The following is a 15,958-nucleotide window of genomic DNA, read 5'->3' on the forward strand; positions in this document are numbered from 1 at the left end:
TGTAAATTTACTTGGCATTTTTTTAACTTATAATAATAATAATAATAATAAATAAATAAATAAATAAATAAAGCTTTCATCAGTAATGCCAATTTTTCAAATCACAGGGGATGTAAAAAAAAAACCCAAAGGGATGTGTTATCTGGTAGACATTGCTGCATATTGATTAAGTATTCAATGAGTTATACTATTTAGAGTAAACTAGGGTCCCTTTTTTTGTATAACTGAAGTCAGTGAAGTCTGAAGGTATTGAGTGAGGTACATGCCTTTGAAGTAGAAGTGTTTATACGCAGAAACAGAGCTCTGAAATCACAAGCATGAATTAATGGAGTCACTTCATCATTAAGAGATCAAGAATACAGTAGTTTTAATGAAACTGTTTTTGATTCTGGCTTAAATGGCTAAAATCCAACATATAGCTTAAGAACATGTACTAAAGTTCTGCATGTTATGTTCAATGATCAAGAAGAGGCTTCATGGAGAACAATCAAATTCAAGTAGCATAATTATGAGGAAGAGGAGCGGTGTCACACCCACCCCTTCTCATCGAGGGTAAATGTGGCAACTCCATCGCTTAAAATTCCCTTTTAACTCGAAGCGACACTCTGCTTTTAAACAAAAATCGGACCTACAAATCACAATTTACAACTTTACACTAACTACGAGGTTCAAATACATAAATATCATGAATACTGATAATCTCAAATTTGCGGGTACAATCCGCTACTAAGATCACAACACCAATGACAAGAAATAAAGAAAGGGGGGACCCATGCGAGTCCTGGACTCAACCCCGACTAGCTCTATAGTCGATCAGTGCAATCTAGGGTCCCGCCTCCCGCAGTTTCTGACAAAGACATTCAGTTGGCTCAGAGTGGCTTAATAATTTCAAATACTTAAATACGATATATATATAGTATATAAATACCAACTTCTCAAATAATTTTCCAAACTTTTTCCAAAAATACCGTAATTTTAGCAAAATACAATCTTTTAAGAACTTTTGAAACATAAATTCAACATAGATCAACATCAATTGATTTTCTCAGAAAACACAAATTTTGTGAGAGTCTGGTCTCATCACAATTTAAAAATAACATAAATCTCAAATTCAAAATACAGCAATACCCAACACTCACCCAGCATAACATGGTCTAGAAAACTCTCTAAACCTTTGCTGTGGCAGCTGGCTAGGTTCGAGCCGTCGAGGAACTCATGTCCTTATCGTTGACCCATCTGGCTCACCGTCGGCTGACCCCTGGCCACCCGATGAATATCCGGTCAGTGGCTCTACACTCCCACCGAACCGGCCCTCGTAGTAATCAATACCCTGGGTCCACCACGCCACCTCTAAAAGGCCGGCCCGTGGGGACCCACTCATCGCAGAGTCGGGGCCTCAGCCCGTCACCATCAAAACCATCAAGTAGATACAAAGAATAATACCATCCCAGATAAATCATAACACGGGATCCTTTTCCGGGACAAGTATTCACATCACGGAAATAACCATTATTTTCCACAAAGCCCAATGCCAAAAAGTATAACCATGCATAATACCAGTAAAGATCCATGATACCATTCCTATACCAAGAATGAAAACCAATTCTACTAACAATGCCGATAAAACATCTTTTAATATGCTCACATGGTTTCGCAAATCACTCCAAAATCAAAGCATATATACCCATCAAAAAAATAAATACAAGAATTGAATAATTAAATCACATATACATGTATTTTCACTATTCGCAAATCACGTATAATTATACAAAACCCGATGTATCAATACGGTTATCATGGCACATCAGTAGGAAAAATAAATATAAGTATATTTCGACCTTATACGCAATTAAACATGATAAAATGAAATACTTAAACATTTATTTCCAAAATACTAGCCATTAAACAATTATTTCAAAATAATAATAATTAATCAATTATTTAAAATAATAGCCACTACCAACTCACCTGGTGTCCTTGGGTTCCTTGCTAGACCTGGAACTCTCTCCTAAGCCTGAACAACACCTAACAGAATAATATAACAAAATAAATACTACATTTAAACTCAAAATAAAATACAAAAAAATAATAATAGACTCTCTATTGGCCCACTCACTCCAATCGGTTAAAAATCCCGACCTTGCATAATCCAACTGGCTTTCAATTGTATTTAAACAAACTCGCTTTAGGCTAAACACTCTGAATCAATCGAACCAATCTTAATTGCAGACCGAACCAAACTTAATTTTACTCGAACCAGACTCAACCAACTCAATTCTTACACAAAAAATCCATTGAACCAACTTGGTTCAGTCCAAAAATCCTTAACCCAAATCAATTGAACCAAACCTCAAAACCATCTCAACTTGATTTGATCAAACCCAACTCAACAAAACCAATTCAACTCAACCAATTTCAATTTGGTTAAACCCAACCAGTTCAATCTAACCATCATCATTAACACCTTTAATCATCATCATCATCAATTTAATTAACTAAACCAAACCCCTAATCTCGATGCTTTACATAGAATTGCTACAAGAAAACCGAAAAATCTCATCCTTCATTCAAGTTTAGATTCATCACAAATACAGATGATTTTTTTCAACACAAATTGAAGCAACAATCATCTATAACCATTAAACATGTTTTTTTCCCTACTCAAATCCATCATTATCTTCATCAAATCCATCAAATACACATATATACATGCATACATACACTCATTCATCAAAAAAATACACCAAGAAAAGTCTCTTACCAACTAAAACTATCCCTCCCATGAGCTCCCTCCCGACGATCTCCCATCCCCACCTCAAATCTCCCATTTTTTTCTCCTCATTTCTTCATTTTTTTATTTTATTTTCCTTCTCAGGGTTCTATGTAGCACAAAGATGGAGAAGAAGATGAACAATTTCTCAAACCCTAGATTTTTCCTCTAAATTACATTTTCAGCCGAAATTCACTTTCAATCCCTCCAAATATATTTTCTTACAAAACAGTCCCTGAAAAACTCACCAATGATCCCTGAATTATGAAATAGTATTCTCAAAAGGTCCTTTCAAATTACCCAACGGTCCCCAGGTTATAACACAACATTTTTTAAAAGATCCCTTCCATCTTACTTTTCAGTCCTCGGTTTCCATAAACATTTCATGTCCATCCTTGACATTTATTCTTTAACCCAAAATCTTTTAAAAACTTTTACACTTAGGTCCTTATTCTTTCCACTTGGGGTTTCTCAACAAGATTACTCTGTAGAAAAATCTTACTGCAACTATAGTAATACCCTGAATATATTTTCCAACAGGTATCCAAAGGTTCAGGGTATTACAAGCGGGGCAAACCCACTAGAGACCTCAGGGACGTGCACAAGTCTAGGTAAAACAAGTGAGGACGCGGCCGCGCTCACATGGGCGCTGGAACCACCCGTACACAACCACTATTTATAATTCCCAGAAATGTGCCATCAGCCGAGAATCGAACTCTCACCACTCGATGAGAGCTCTATCGGTGACCCGTGTATCAATAGACCTGAAGATCTTTGGGAAGTAGCATAACTGTTAGATAACATATAAGTTGTTCTATTGTCCATCTCTTCTTCTTCATGGATTACAAGTCACAAACATGCAAACATGCAAACATGTTAAAAACAATAGAAAATATGAAAAGATAACAAAGAAAATTCATATGCTGACCTCTTGAAGAAAAAAGAACTGTTTTGCACTTTGCTTTAACTTAAAAGGAGAGAGTGCTCTTCACTTAAGCTCTTCCATAAAAACGTTGAACTTTTACATGTGAAGCTGGAATAGAGTTGTTTAAAATTAAAGAATTGTCACAAATAGAACTAGCCCATATTTAGTTGCCTAGATGAGACCTAAAAAACAAGAGCTCATATTGTAGTTTAATATAGAGTCAGTTAGTTTCCTGATTATTTCAATTATATATTACATAACTGCAAGTGGTGAAATAATTTTCCGTTTATTATTTTTTTATTTTTTATTTTGTATTTTATTTATTTTATTTTATTTTATTTTATAAAAATGGATAAACCACAAATTTTTCATTTATTTTAGCTAAGATTTTAGATAGATACATCCTCCTCCAGAACCATGATGAAAAACCAATTAAACGATAAATAAATAAATAAATAAATAAAATAGTTATGAAATGACAGATAACCAATAGTCTCTTGGTCTATTTGTCAATGGATCCTTTGCGAACGGTGTTTATTTCAAAGAAAACCGTAGATCGAACTTCAAAGTCCATGTAAGGTGAGGCCCCATGAGGGTATAAAGTGTATTGATGTATTAACTCCACGCTTATATAAGTTCTTGACTTACAGTGCTTATTTCAGAGAAAACCATAGATCGAACTTCAAAGTCCCTGTAAGGTGAGGCTCCATGAGGGTATAAAGTGTATTGATGTATTAACTCCACATTTATATAAGTTCTTGACTTCCCTTGAATGCAGGTCGTTTGTCACCTATTTGTCATGGATAAAATAATTTGTCTAATCAAACAAATCATGGTCTATGATCAATTAGAAATGCGAAAATCATCACAATTTTTATTTTGTTTTTGTTTTTATTTCTTGTTTTTTTTCACTTGCTTGTTTACAAATAAGGTAGTTCTAATGTTTTACAAATACTTTTTACTTATAAGATTATAGTACAAATATTTTACCAAATTACATCATAATTAAAAAAAATAAAACAATCTATGATTAAAATAGAATATGACCGAATTATCTTTAACATATCTTATTTCAATAAAATGTAATAAATATTTCGTGCAATCTATTCAACATCAAATATAATGCAATACAAGCCTCTGTGGTTTAACTCAATAACTTGTATTTTATTGTATTTCTTGTATTATTCTCGTATTGAAATCAAATTACAAAATAAAAAAAATGACATAATTTTATTATGTAGATTATGTAGAAAGTGCAAGTGATTATTACAGAAATTATAACATATTTTATTCCTGCAGAATGAGTGTTTAGTTAACAAAATAAAAAAAATTTATAGAAATCAGCAGATCGGTGATTAGACTGCTGACGGCCAGTCGTCGAAGGTCGGCCGAACCACCAATGGATTGCTGGTGTGTCACCGGAGGCTAGCCGGCCGATGGCCAAACCACCGGTGGATCGCCGACGTGTCACCGAAGGCTAGTGGACCAGTGACCGGTCGCTGGAGGCTGGCCGTACCGCCGGCCAGACTGGTGGCCGGTCGTCGGAGGTTGGCCAGGTCACCGGTGGACCGATGGCGGGATAAAAAAAGAGAGAGACTTTTTATAATGAAAAAATATTCCACTCTTAGTGGAATATTTTTTTATACCATAATACCAATATTATGCCATAATTTTATACTCTAAAATAAGCACCCAAACAACCAATATAGCATAATTCTCATAAAATATTAAATTATGGCATATTGTACATATTACGCTATAATTCTGGCATATCCAAACAGGTCCTCAATATGGTTCTGAATAGTATAACACAACATACTAGTTGGTCCTAAAAATTTATGGTTATATATTCAAATTCATATTATTTAAATAAATTGAAATTAGACTATTATCTAATTTCAATGAAGAGGTCGTTCACATTTCCATTTCCATTATAGCAGACTCAACTTCAATATTAAGTTTAAGTTTGAAATAAAAAGTATTTACATGAATAAATGTTTTTAAGGTAGGGCTAAAGCATACATCAAACTTTCCACAAACCCTTGGAAAAAGTCTTTGTTCAAAGTAAATGAGAATGCTTATGAAATAAAACACAGTTTTGTAGGCTTGTAGCCATTGTGCCTGACTGACAAGACAACAAATAATTTTATAATTAGTTCTTCTCTCTAAAGAGACAAAATAAATTATCAATATTTTTAAATGATAAACTTTTTAGCCATCATACTAAACAAGATGTCAAGATTCCTTGCTTAATTTAATGAGAAAATAAGTATTCTTCAAGTAAAATCAAGTCCTAATATGGCTTCCAACTTTGTTTTGAGCTTCTTAAGTAATCACAATTTGAACAAACAAGAGCTTGATGTCAACTGGAAGAAGTACAACAAACAACAAGTTAAGATACTAATTAACAATTAATATCACCGCACAACAAATCGTTTGACCATCTTTAGTCTTCAACTGAACATCTTAATCAACCATTATAATTTATATTCTTACACTAATAAATAAAAGATTAGAAGCCAGCGTAGTCAACACTATTAATTAATTATTGGCATTGCTTAAAAAGAGATTGTACAAGAATTTAGATCCTTAACATCTCCATTAATAGTTATTCATTAAAACAATTTTGGTCAATTTCGATGTTAATTCAATCGATTTAACTTACATTATAATTAATAAAAGAAATTTCTCACAGATCCTTCTTCATATATATCATATATGTAATATACACATTGCTTTTATAATTACTAATTAGAGAATTAGTATTTCATTTTTTAGGGTGTGTTTGGTATGAGAATTAATTTAAGATTTGAATGGACATAAAAAGGAAATCTATTATTTCTATATTTGATATAAAATTTATGAAATTAATAAAAAATTATGAAATTATTTCCATACTCTTATAAAAAGGTTGGTTATAAAATATTTTGGTGTTATTCTCATGTTTAGTATTAGTAACATATTCTTATGAATATATATATATATATATATATATTTATGAATCAAATAAAAGAATAAAATATTTTTAGGTTTATTATGCTCAAAAGAATCTATATTCCCATAATAATATTTTAAACCTTGTATCAAATGCTTCTTTAGTCAAAATTCTAGGTGTTTGAATCTGACTTTTTCCTAATCAATATATACACATGTACATGCATTAGAAGAAAATAAGTTAACGGAGCTTATCCTAATCCGATAAAGGAATATGCTCTCTCAAACTCAACCAAATATCTTTATAATTTTTTTATAAATCAAACTGAAGGAAGATTTAGTTAGAGTAAGAATCAGTCTCTGCTATTTTTAAGTATATGACCAAGACATTTATTTATTTATTGTAAAGGCGACAAACACCATCCTATAAAGGGTGTTAAGGAGAAGACATGTACAATGGTGCATCAGTTACTGTAGTTTAACGACTTTTTAAAAATTTATTAAATCGGTCAAACGTCACATGTGTGATTAGAGTTTTTATCATGTACATATTCAAAATATATTTTAAGAATTAAAAGAGTTAATAAATATCTCATGCCATGCAACTGTAGAGGGAGAGAAATGACGAAAATGTAAACAGTGAGTGAATACGGTTACTATAATATTTTATATAGTAGCATATATGCACAGCATGGTAACAAAAAATTATTGACATATGAATTTAACCATAGGCCTATCCATGCACCATCCCTATAATATTTCATTGCATTAAATAGTAGTTGGTACATTTAATTTGTGTTATGTTTAAATAAAACATTCTGCAGAAATAGCAGATAAACTTAAAACTCAAATTCAAATATTTCCAAATATTAATTTTTAATAATGATATGAAAATCTACAGCATGCGCATGAATCAGGAGACCCATACTATCTCATGACTCAGAAAAACAATTTTTTTTTAAAAAAAAACAAATCATAAATAGATCTTGATTCCATTCCAAACAGATTCATCACTGGCTTTATTTTTCTTACTTTTTCGTCTCCAAAGACATGTAGTTAAATAAATACCACTGTGTCTTGTCCACTAATGGTGAACTGATTCCCTGTGGGCTTGGTCCAAACATATGATGTCAAACACAGTTTTCATGCATTCTTTATTTTATTTTATTTCTTTATTTAGTTATTTTGATGTTTTCAGACTTACTTGTTTGAGCATTGTCAATAAAAAAATATTATTAATTACTGCTATTATATATATATATTAGATTTTTTTTTGATTTAAAATATTAGAATTTATTAAAATATTTCACATATCTCTGGTACATATGTATTGCGTTATAATTATAAGATACAATTTATTTAAAATGCTACATGTATCAAGAGTGAATACTTCATATATCCGGCATGTCGGTATTATAATATCTAATATCGTGACATTGTTTAATATCTGTATATATATATATCTTTTAAATATTATATTTATCTAAATATCCTTCACAAATCTGATGTCTTCACGTTGATCTCTATAATTAAGTTGACTTAATAAAGATAAAAATAAAAATAAAAACTATGCAAAACAATTGACCGTTCAAAAAATTGACCTTTCAACTTTGCATATACACCCCTCATAAATAATAAAATACATATGTAGTATGTGCACACATAAATGTTTTAGTCACTCAAATAATTTTATAATTAACATTATTATTTAACAAAATATGAATAAGTCAGTGTGGAATTAATCCTTTAACATAATTATGACAATATTCTATATAAGCTGAGATTTAAATCTGCCTTTATTATTATGATATGAACAAGTTAGTCAACAAATTCAGTGTGAATGGACACGGAGATGTTAGCTCAACTTTTATCATTTATAAATACCCAATCAAAATAAGAACATTCATATAAATACAAATATAATGGAGTGTACATGCAATTTTCTCCATAGAATTGGTTGCAATTGCAACAAACTAAGGACCACTAAACAAACCTTGAAAATTCCGAGTGCCAAAACCAAATCAACTCTCCATCACCATCCTTCTCCTATATAACACCCCTATCTCTCCACCACAACACCACCACCACCACAACATGGACCTCCTCATTCCAACCATTCTTATCACTCTCCTCCTCCTTCTCTTCCTCATCAAACCACTCCTCTCCAATCCAAAGCTCCACAAAACCAAGCACCTAAAGCTCCCTCCAAGTCCTCCTTCTCTCCCTTTCATTGGTCATCTCCATCTCTTCAAGAAACCCCTCCACCATACTCTCTCCTCCCTTTCCTCCTTACGTGGCCCTTGCTTCCTCCTCAACTTCTCCTCTCGTCGTCTCTTAATCATCTCTTCCTACTCTCTAGCTTTACAATGCTTCACCACTCTTGATCTCATCTTCGCCACCCGTCCTCGCCTTCCCTCCGGCCGCTTTCTCACCTACAATTACACCACCATCGGTTTCTCCCCTTATGGCCCTCACTGGCGCACTCTCCGTCGCATCGTCGCTCACCACCTCTTCTCCAATGCCCGTCTCCAATCCTTGGTCTCCACACGAACTACTGAACTCACTTCACTCTTACATCACTTATACAACACCTCCTCCTCTTCTTCTTCTTCTTCATTTACTAAAGTTGAACTTAGGCCTAAGCTTTTTGAACTTGTGCTTAATGTGTTGATGATGGGAGTGGCCGGAAAACGGTATAGTAGTGAAGCTCAAGCTCGGAGGTTCTTTGAGATGGTTAGAGGAACCTTCATGTTTAGTGGAACTTCTAATCTTAGGGACTTCTTGCCAAAGATATTCAGATTTTTTGATTTCCAAGGGACAAAGAAGAGGTTAGCTTGGTTGGAGAGTGAGTGGGACTTACATCTTCAAGGCTTGATTGATGAGGAGAGGATCAAGCATGCAAGAGATGATCAGAGTGAAGAGAAGACCATGATTGGTGTCTTACTTTCTCTTCAACAAGAGAATCCTGAATCCTATCCTGACCGTTTCATCAAAGCTCTTTTCTTGGTAAATATAATATATATATATATATATACATATCTTACATTGAGACAATAGATTTATTAATACTCAACTAATGAATACTTTTATTTTTTTCTTTTTGTGGGATACCACAAAAAAAGAGTTTATTAATGGCAGGAACAGACACATCAACAGCAACACTTGAATGGGCAATGTCTCTCTTGCTCAACCATCCGGAAAAACTAAAGAAAGCTCAAGAAGAGATTGATGAACAGATAGAGCATGGACGTTTGATACAAGAAAGTGATCTGCCAAACTTGCCATACCTTCAAGGGATCATCAATGAGACCTTAAGACTCTATCCTGCCACACCCCTTCTCCTACCTCATGAGTCCATGCAAGACTGTGAACTTAATGGCTTTCATATTCCACAAGGCACTATCTTATTAGTGAATGTGTATGCCATGCATAGAGACCCTGATATATGGGGTGCTGGTGCAGGAGAGTTTAGGCCAGAGAGGTATGAAGAAGAGAGTGGGAGAGATTTGAGTAAGATGATGATGCCATTTGGGATGGGGAGGAGAAGGTGCCCTGGGGAAGGACTTGCCCTTAAGTTGATAGGGTTGGCTCTAGGGGCTTTGATACAGTGTTTTGAGTGGGAGAGACTTGGGAAGGAGATGGTGGATATGAAGGAAGCTTTGGGGATGAGTATGCCTAAAGCTCATCCTCTTGAGGCTTTGTATAAGCCTAGATCAAGCATGATTAGTGTTCTTTCTAATCTCTGAATTATTTGGGATTTATTTATGTAATAAATGTGTGTTTGTGTGAGGAAATAAATGTTGGGTATGATCATGTATGTTTTTATATCTTAGACAATTTGATTGCTGTTTTATGCATGTTTAGTGTTTGTTGTTTATTAATTGATGTGAGATTATTATTATTAATATTATTAATATTATTAATATTATGGGTTATATATATTCTTTGAAAAACTTTAAGCGGGGAAGCTTAAAATTGCCGAGAAATAGGTAGTATTAAACACTAGTTTGTTTTATTCCAACTTGTTTTCAAATTTATGATGCTTTTTATCAATACATTTTATCAATGCATGCCTAAGTGGCCTATGACTATTAGTAACTGGATTTTTTGTTAGAATTCTTCACAAATAATGAGAATTTAAATCAAGGGTGAAAATAAATTTCTTGTAGTGTGAGTAACAATTATGTGCAGATGATTTTAGCCATAGTTATCAGACCCGGCCCGGGCATTGACCCGGTCGAGCGCCTGCAGTCACGGATCGATTGGTTCAACAGTCGGGTCATTTTGAATTAAATCTTGGTTAATAAAAAATATTTTTAAAAATATTATTTTAAAATTATAAATTAGTTTTTAATTATATAATGATATATCATAATAATATCCATGAATTATTAGTTACCAAATAAATAATTTGATGGAAAAAATACAAAACAATTGTTAATATTTGATTTGGAAGTAGTAGAAAAGAGAAAAAAAGCTCAAACTTCACATAATACCAACACATAACAATACTAATTCACAATAAAAGTTTAAATTTATCATCAAAGTATCAAACCAAACTCAATCCAATATATAACCAAAGTTCAAAATTGAAATTACAAATCAAACTTGGTCAATCGGTCTGATGACCGCCGGGTCAATCGGTCCGACTGCTGGGTCAACCGGTCTAACCACCGGGTCAAAGCGGGTCAATAATGCGGGTTAGAACGGGTTGATTGCATAACCAGTCTAATTAAAGACCCGGACCGGTTGAAGCACCGGGTCACCGGGTCAACCAGTCCGACTGTCGGGCCGGTCCGGGTTTGATAACTATGATTTTAGTGCCCATGTGTGCATGCTCTTTCTCCCATTACTTGCTCCGCCGAAACTTATGCATCCTTTTGTTTTTTTAGTGGCTTAATCAGTCATCTTAATTATATATATATATAATACTTATTTCAGGTGGTTTAGGCTCATAATCATTTAATATCTGGACTGCTGGGCACAGGAAGTCTACTTCGGTCATTTAGATCTTGTATTATCATACAACCATCAGAATTTGGATATTATGATTATATCCAAACTAATGTTCAATTAGAAAGTGATGTCCAAGAACTTGATATTAAACTTCTGAAACATCTTCCAGCTACGGAGTTGTATATGGGCCCCGAATTGCCCGGACAGCATGAAAAATTTAATTAATAGTTATTTGTTCTTTTGTTGCATTATTTTTAGAAAAAAAAAAAAATCAAATAGCGTGCTCTACCTTGGTTTGATTGTCAATGCCATTTGTTAAAAAATCAAAGTTTTATTTAAATAGGTTAACTGACTTTGTAAACTTTTACAACTCCAAATTTGAAACTTAAAATATAATTTTTCATCCATATGAATGCAATAACTCTCATAGACTAATTGTGTTATCTTATATATAATTCATGTTCATTTAATCAGTATGGCCTAAAGCTCCCATGACTTGTATTTTAAAAGGGAAATTAAGAGGAACAACGCATATGGGTTCATAAATTTCAATGTAATTATAAAGATGGCTATGAAGTACTACTCCAAGGACTAATTTGTCATAAACTAAGAGTAGCTAGAAGCTTCCCATGAAACAATAACTGTCTATGTTACCAAAATAAAGTATAGCAAAGAGTTGAGAAATATTCATGGGAGAACTTGTAAGGAACATTCTGATGTGTTTGAAACTTCATAGAAAGTTTACCTAAATACTCTTTTTTTTAAATCATTCTTTTGAAATTTAAGGCAAACTAACATGGAAAATCTCCTTGAATTTGGCCCACACATGATTTAGAGGGTTGAATGTTATGTAACATTAATTGATTATGAAAGTGACACTTACACTTATTAAATATACTCTTTAATTGTCTATATGTATCATGTTTTGTATTAAAAGACCTGAGGATATAATTCAAAGACTTTAACATACCTATAATTCAGAATCCAAAATTCCTGTTCATCTATGCTTACTATTGCAATCAGTGAAAACAAAATTATTACGAAAAGAATTCTAAATTTTTGTTGCACTATTTTTTATATAACCAGCTACAATATTTTTCTCTTTGGCCGGCGTGATATATAACAATCACTATTAAATGATAAAAATTAACCATAATTTTTTTATGGGCATTCTTCAGTTCATATCTTTTTACAATTTTTATTTTCTATTTGATTTTTATTCTAATTAATACATTATAATTTATGCATATTTTTCGGATCCTAATTGAATTTGATTTTTGTTTTGAATAATGTTGAGAAATCACATATTCAAATTGTCCACCTTTGATTTGGGAAAAGGATAAATACTAGCTATTCAATTGTAAGGGTAGGATTTGATAAAAGGAGTTTTTTTAGGCTAATCATTGTTTATTGATTTTTAGACTTTGTTCATAAACAATTTCTGGTCTCTTTCCATGTTTTTATAAAAAAAATTCAAACATACTAACATTTAAACTATTTATTTGCATACAATTAACACACTTATTCTCTTAAAATTGATATAAATCACCAAACTATATTGGTATTTAGGTTGGATTAAATACCATCATATATATATATATACACACACAAAAATAGACTAATAAAAACCTCAAAAGTATTAGATTGAATATAAAAATATATATAAATATTGAAAAGGGCTACAAGCGCCTACATAAAAAAAAATGTGCGCGGAGTCAATGCCTCACACATCCTCATTTTGGCTTATTGGGATTCATGTGAGAAGTCCCGAACTCCCCCAAAATTAATTCGTCGATTCGACTTTTCATCACATTTTCCTTCCCTAGAGATTCTGAAATGGTGTCACTAACCGCAGATGGGGCTTTCGCAAGTCATAATTATAATTGTATGCATAAAATATGAAAAAATAGTTAAAAATATCAATCTTATATATTTATATATATATATATATAAAATACAACTTCTTAGAAGCTGATATGCATTATAGTAACTTGTCCAACAACGCAAATGCAAATTAGCTTCTAAGAAATTGCATTATGGCTAAAATGCTTGCATGTCATACATGAGCATGATATATATGAATGCATAAAGAAACCCAAGAGATTTCTAATCTTGTACTAAAATTCTCATTGATGCAAATCTCTCAATCTTATTGATTCAAATTTTTTGCCATACAACAAATGCTAATACTAGAAAAGAAAATCTCTTAAGATAATCCAAACACAATAATCTTCACCACTAGGTATTAATTTGCAACCAAAATGGTTTCTTAACTTTCTTGGAGATGGATAGCTTCAACTAACATCATCTTCTAAAATCTACATCTCCCTTCCATTCTTATCAGTTACCACTCAAACCCTAAATAATTCTCACAAATGCTGAAATTAATTTCTATAAGATCATATATATGTATGTGTGTGTGTTGTGTGTGTGTTGCATGTAATTCATCCAAACAATATCACTTTGATGCTCTTCACTTGTCTTGCTTTGGTTGGAAAAAAATGCCCTCCATAGTACTTCTACTGCCAAGAGAGTTAAACAGCTCATCGGCAAGATCAGATGGCTGATAATCCGCATCTCCTCCGGCATGCTCTTCGGTGTTCCCTCTTTGAGTACCTTCTATATTACCCATAAACCACGTTCCCAAAGGGATTGAAGTAGAAATTGAGGATGAAACTCCGGTGTCTAACTCTCCGGGCACCCAGGGATAGTCACTGGCGTGGTGGTGGTCATGCAAGTGTGGTTACCACTATATGCAACTTCATAAGTTAAGGGATCTTCATTCAATCTTTGCACTTTCTTCTTTGCATTACACCCATAAAATGTCTTGTGAGTACAACGGTAATAGCTCCTGATTAAAAAGAAAACATAAATAACAAAACTATTGTGTGTGTGTGTGTGTGTGTGTGTGTGTGTATTAATTCTGTTCAAAATCAAAACTGATATATAAAACACATTCATTTTTTAACTCTTACTGTTTCATATCTCTAAGGATCAAAGTTTCAAACTAGGTGTGCTTGATTCAACTTTCTACATTCTAATCATACACAATTTTGTTATTTTTTTGTCCTTTTGTCAACTTTGGGAAAATTCAAAGAAATGTGCAGATGAATTACCTTGGAAATCTAGATCCAAGGATGTCTTTTTGCCCATATTTACGCCACGTAAAGCCGTCGTCCGGTGGGATTTCAGTGTTGCCGGAGAACGGTGCTGGAACCCTAACAGTATGCATGCCTTCACCATCCTTCCTGAGAGTTAATTCAAATGACCGTTAATTACCAACGGTCACCAAAGAAGAACAACAACAATAAATCAAAGTTCCAATATTTTAGGAAAAAAGAAAGTTTTATACCTTTTATTCTTTGGCCTTTTACTCGACTTCTCTCCCAGTCTCTGGTTAACTCCTGATGAGCTTCCGATCATGGTGTCGGCCTCTAAGATTTGAGTAGAAGGATAACCAGAGCTTGGCCATAGAATCCCCAAGCTAGTGTAAGGATCTTGATGGAGCTTGTCCGTGTTCCCTGTCACTGGGAAATAAAAGACAGGCTGAGAGATGACTCCATGGATGGCTTTGTTGAAGGTGCTGACAATTTCTTCGCAAGCTTGTAACAAAAGATGAGGTTCCCTTGCCATGTCTGGAAGGCAACGTCTTAGCTCATCTGCAAGTTTGCAACCATGGCGGACATGCATCAAGGTGTTGTCCATGACCATGTTTGCTCCTTGTTGAGTTCCACTAGTATCCATGTAGCACAAAATCATGATAAAGTTTATGATCAAGATGAAGATATATATTCATATATATATAAAATGGAAGGAGTATAGGAAATAAATTTATATATGTTACGTAGAGAGGGGGGCAATTAAGAGGATGAAGAGGCATGCAAGGGAGAAAGAAGGGAAGAAGGAGAAGACAAAGTCCAAGTCATCTTGGTCTGGCTATGTTTTTTAGAGTTGAAAAAGGGTTTGAACTGGGAATGCATTCTCTGGTTCTTGAATACTGACTGTTTTGAATTTTCTTCAAGTTGGATGATGTATGCATTAGCAAGAATGATATGTATGTGTGTGGATTAATTTGAAAGCATGTGTTACTCTTTGTATTATATGCACTGTATGTCAATATTTTGTTCCACACAGCTTGTGTTTCTGGGAAAAAAATAAAGGATAAAAACCAAATATATGGTAACATATCTGTATATAGAATACAAGATTGAATGATATGGGTGTGTGTGAATATGAAAGCATGTTTCACTCCTTAGATAATGTGTACTAGTCAATATATAATTTGCTTGAAAACATTTAAGGTTTCTCAAAAAGTTACAAAACGTTTTAGAAAAATAGAATAATATATATAGGTTATTACTAAGATTGGGCAA

At 33.2% G+C, this 15,958-nt stretch overlaps 2 protein-coding genes across 2 annotated transcripts; one reads left to right on the forward strand and one right to left on the reverse strand.

The window, feature by feature from the left end:
- Positions 1–8,723: 8,723 nt before the first annotated feature.
- LOC120273253 (cytochrome P450 81Q32-like) lies at positions 8,724–10,426 on the forward strand. Its single transcript, XM_039279883.1, has 2 exons — positions 8,724–9,635; positions 9,752–10,426. Exons 1-2 carry the CDS (start codon positions 8,724–8,726, stop codon positions 10,373–10,375), a joined length of 1,536 nt encoding a protein of 511 aa, XP_039135817.1. The 3' UTR covers positions 10,376–10,426.
- A 3,844-nt stretch (positions 10,427–14,270) lies between these two features.
- Positions 14,271–15,374, reverse strand: LOC120273254 (WRKY transcription factor 55-like). The gene is made up of 3 exons (XM_039279884.1): positions 14,938–15,374; positions 14,702–14,833; positions 14,271–14,436 (listed from the first exon to the last, which is right to left on the reverse strand). Exons 1-3 carry the CDS (start codon positions 15,342–15,344, stop codon positions 14,271–14,273), a joined length of 705 nt encoding a protein of 234 aa, XP_039135818.1. The 5' UTR covers positions 15,345–15,374.
- Positions 15,375–15,958: the final 584 nt, after the last annotated feature.

The sequence above is a fragment of the Dioscorea cayenensis genome, chromosome 12, assembly GCF_009730915.1.
Source record: "Dioscorea cayenensis subsp. rotundata cultivar TDr96_F1 chromosome 12, TDr96_F1_v2_PseudoChromosome.rev07_lg8_w22 25.fasta, whole genome shotgun sequence".
Lineage (NCBI taxonomy): Eukaryota > Viridiplantae > Streptophyta > Magnoliopsida > Dioscoreales > Dioscoreaceae > Dioscorea > Dioscorea cayenensis.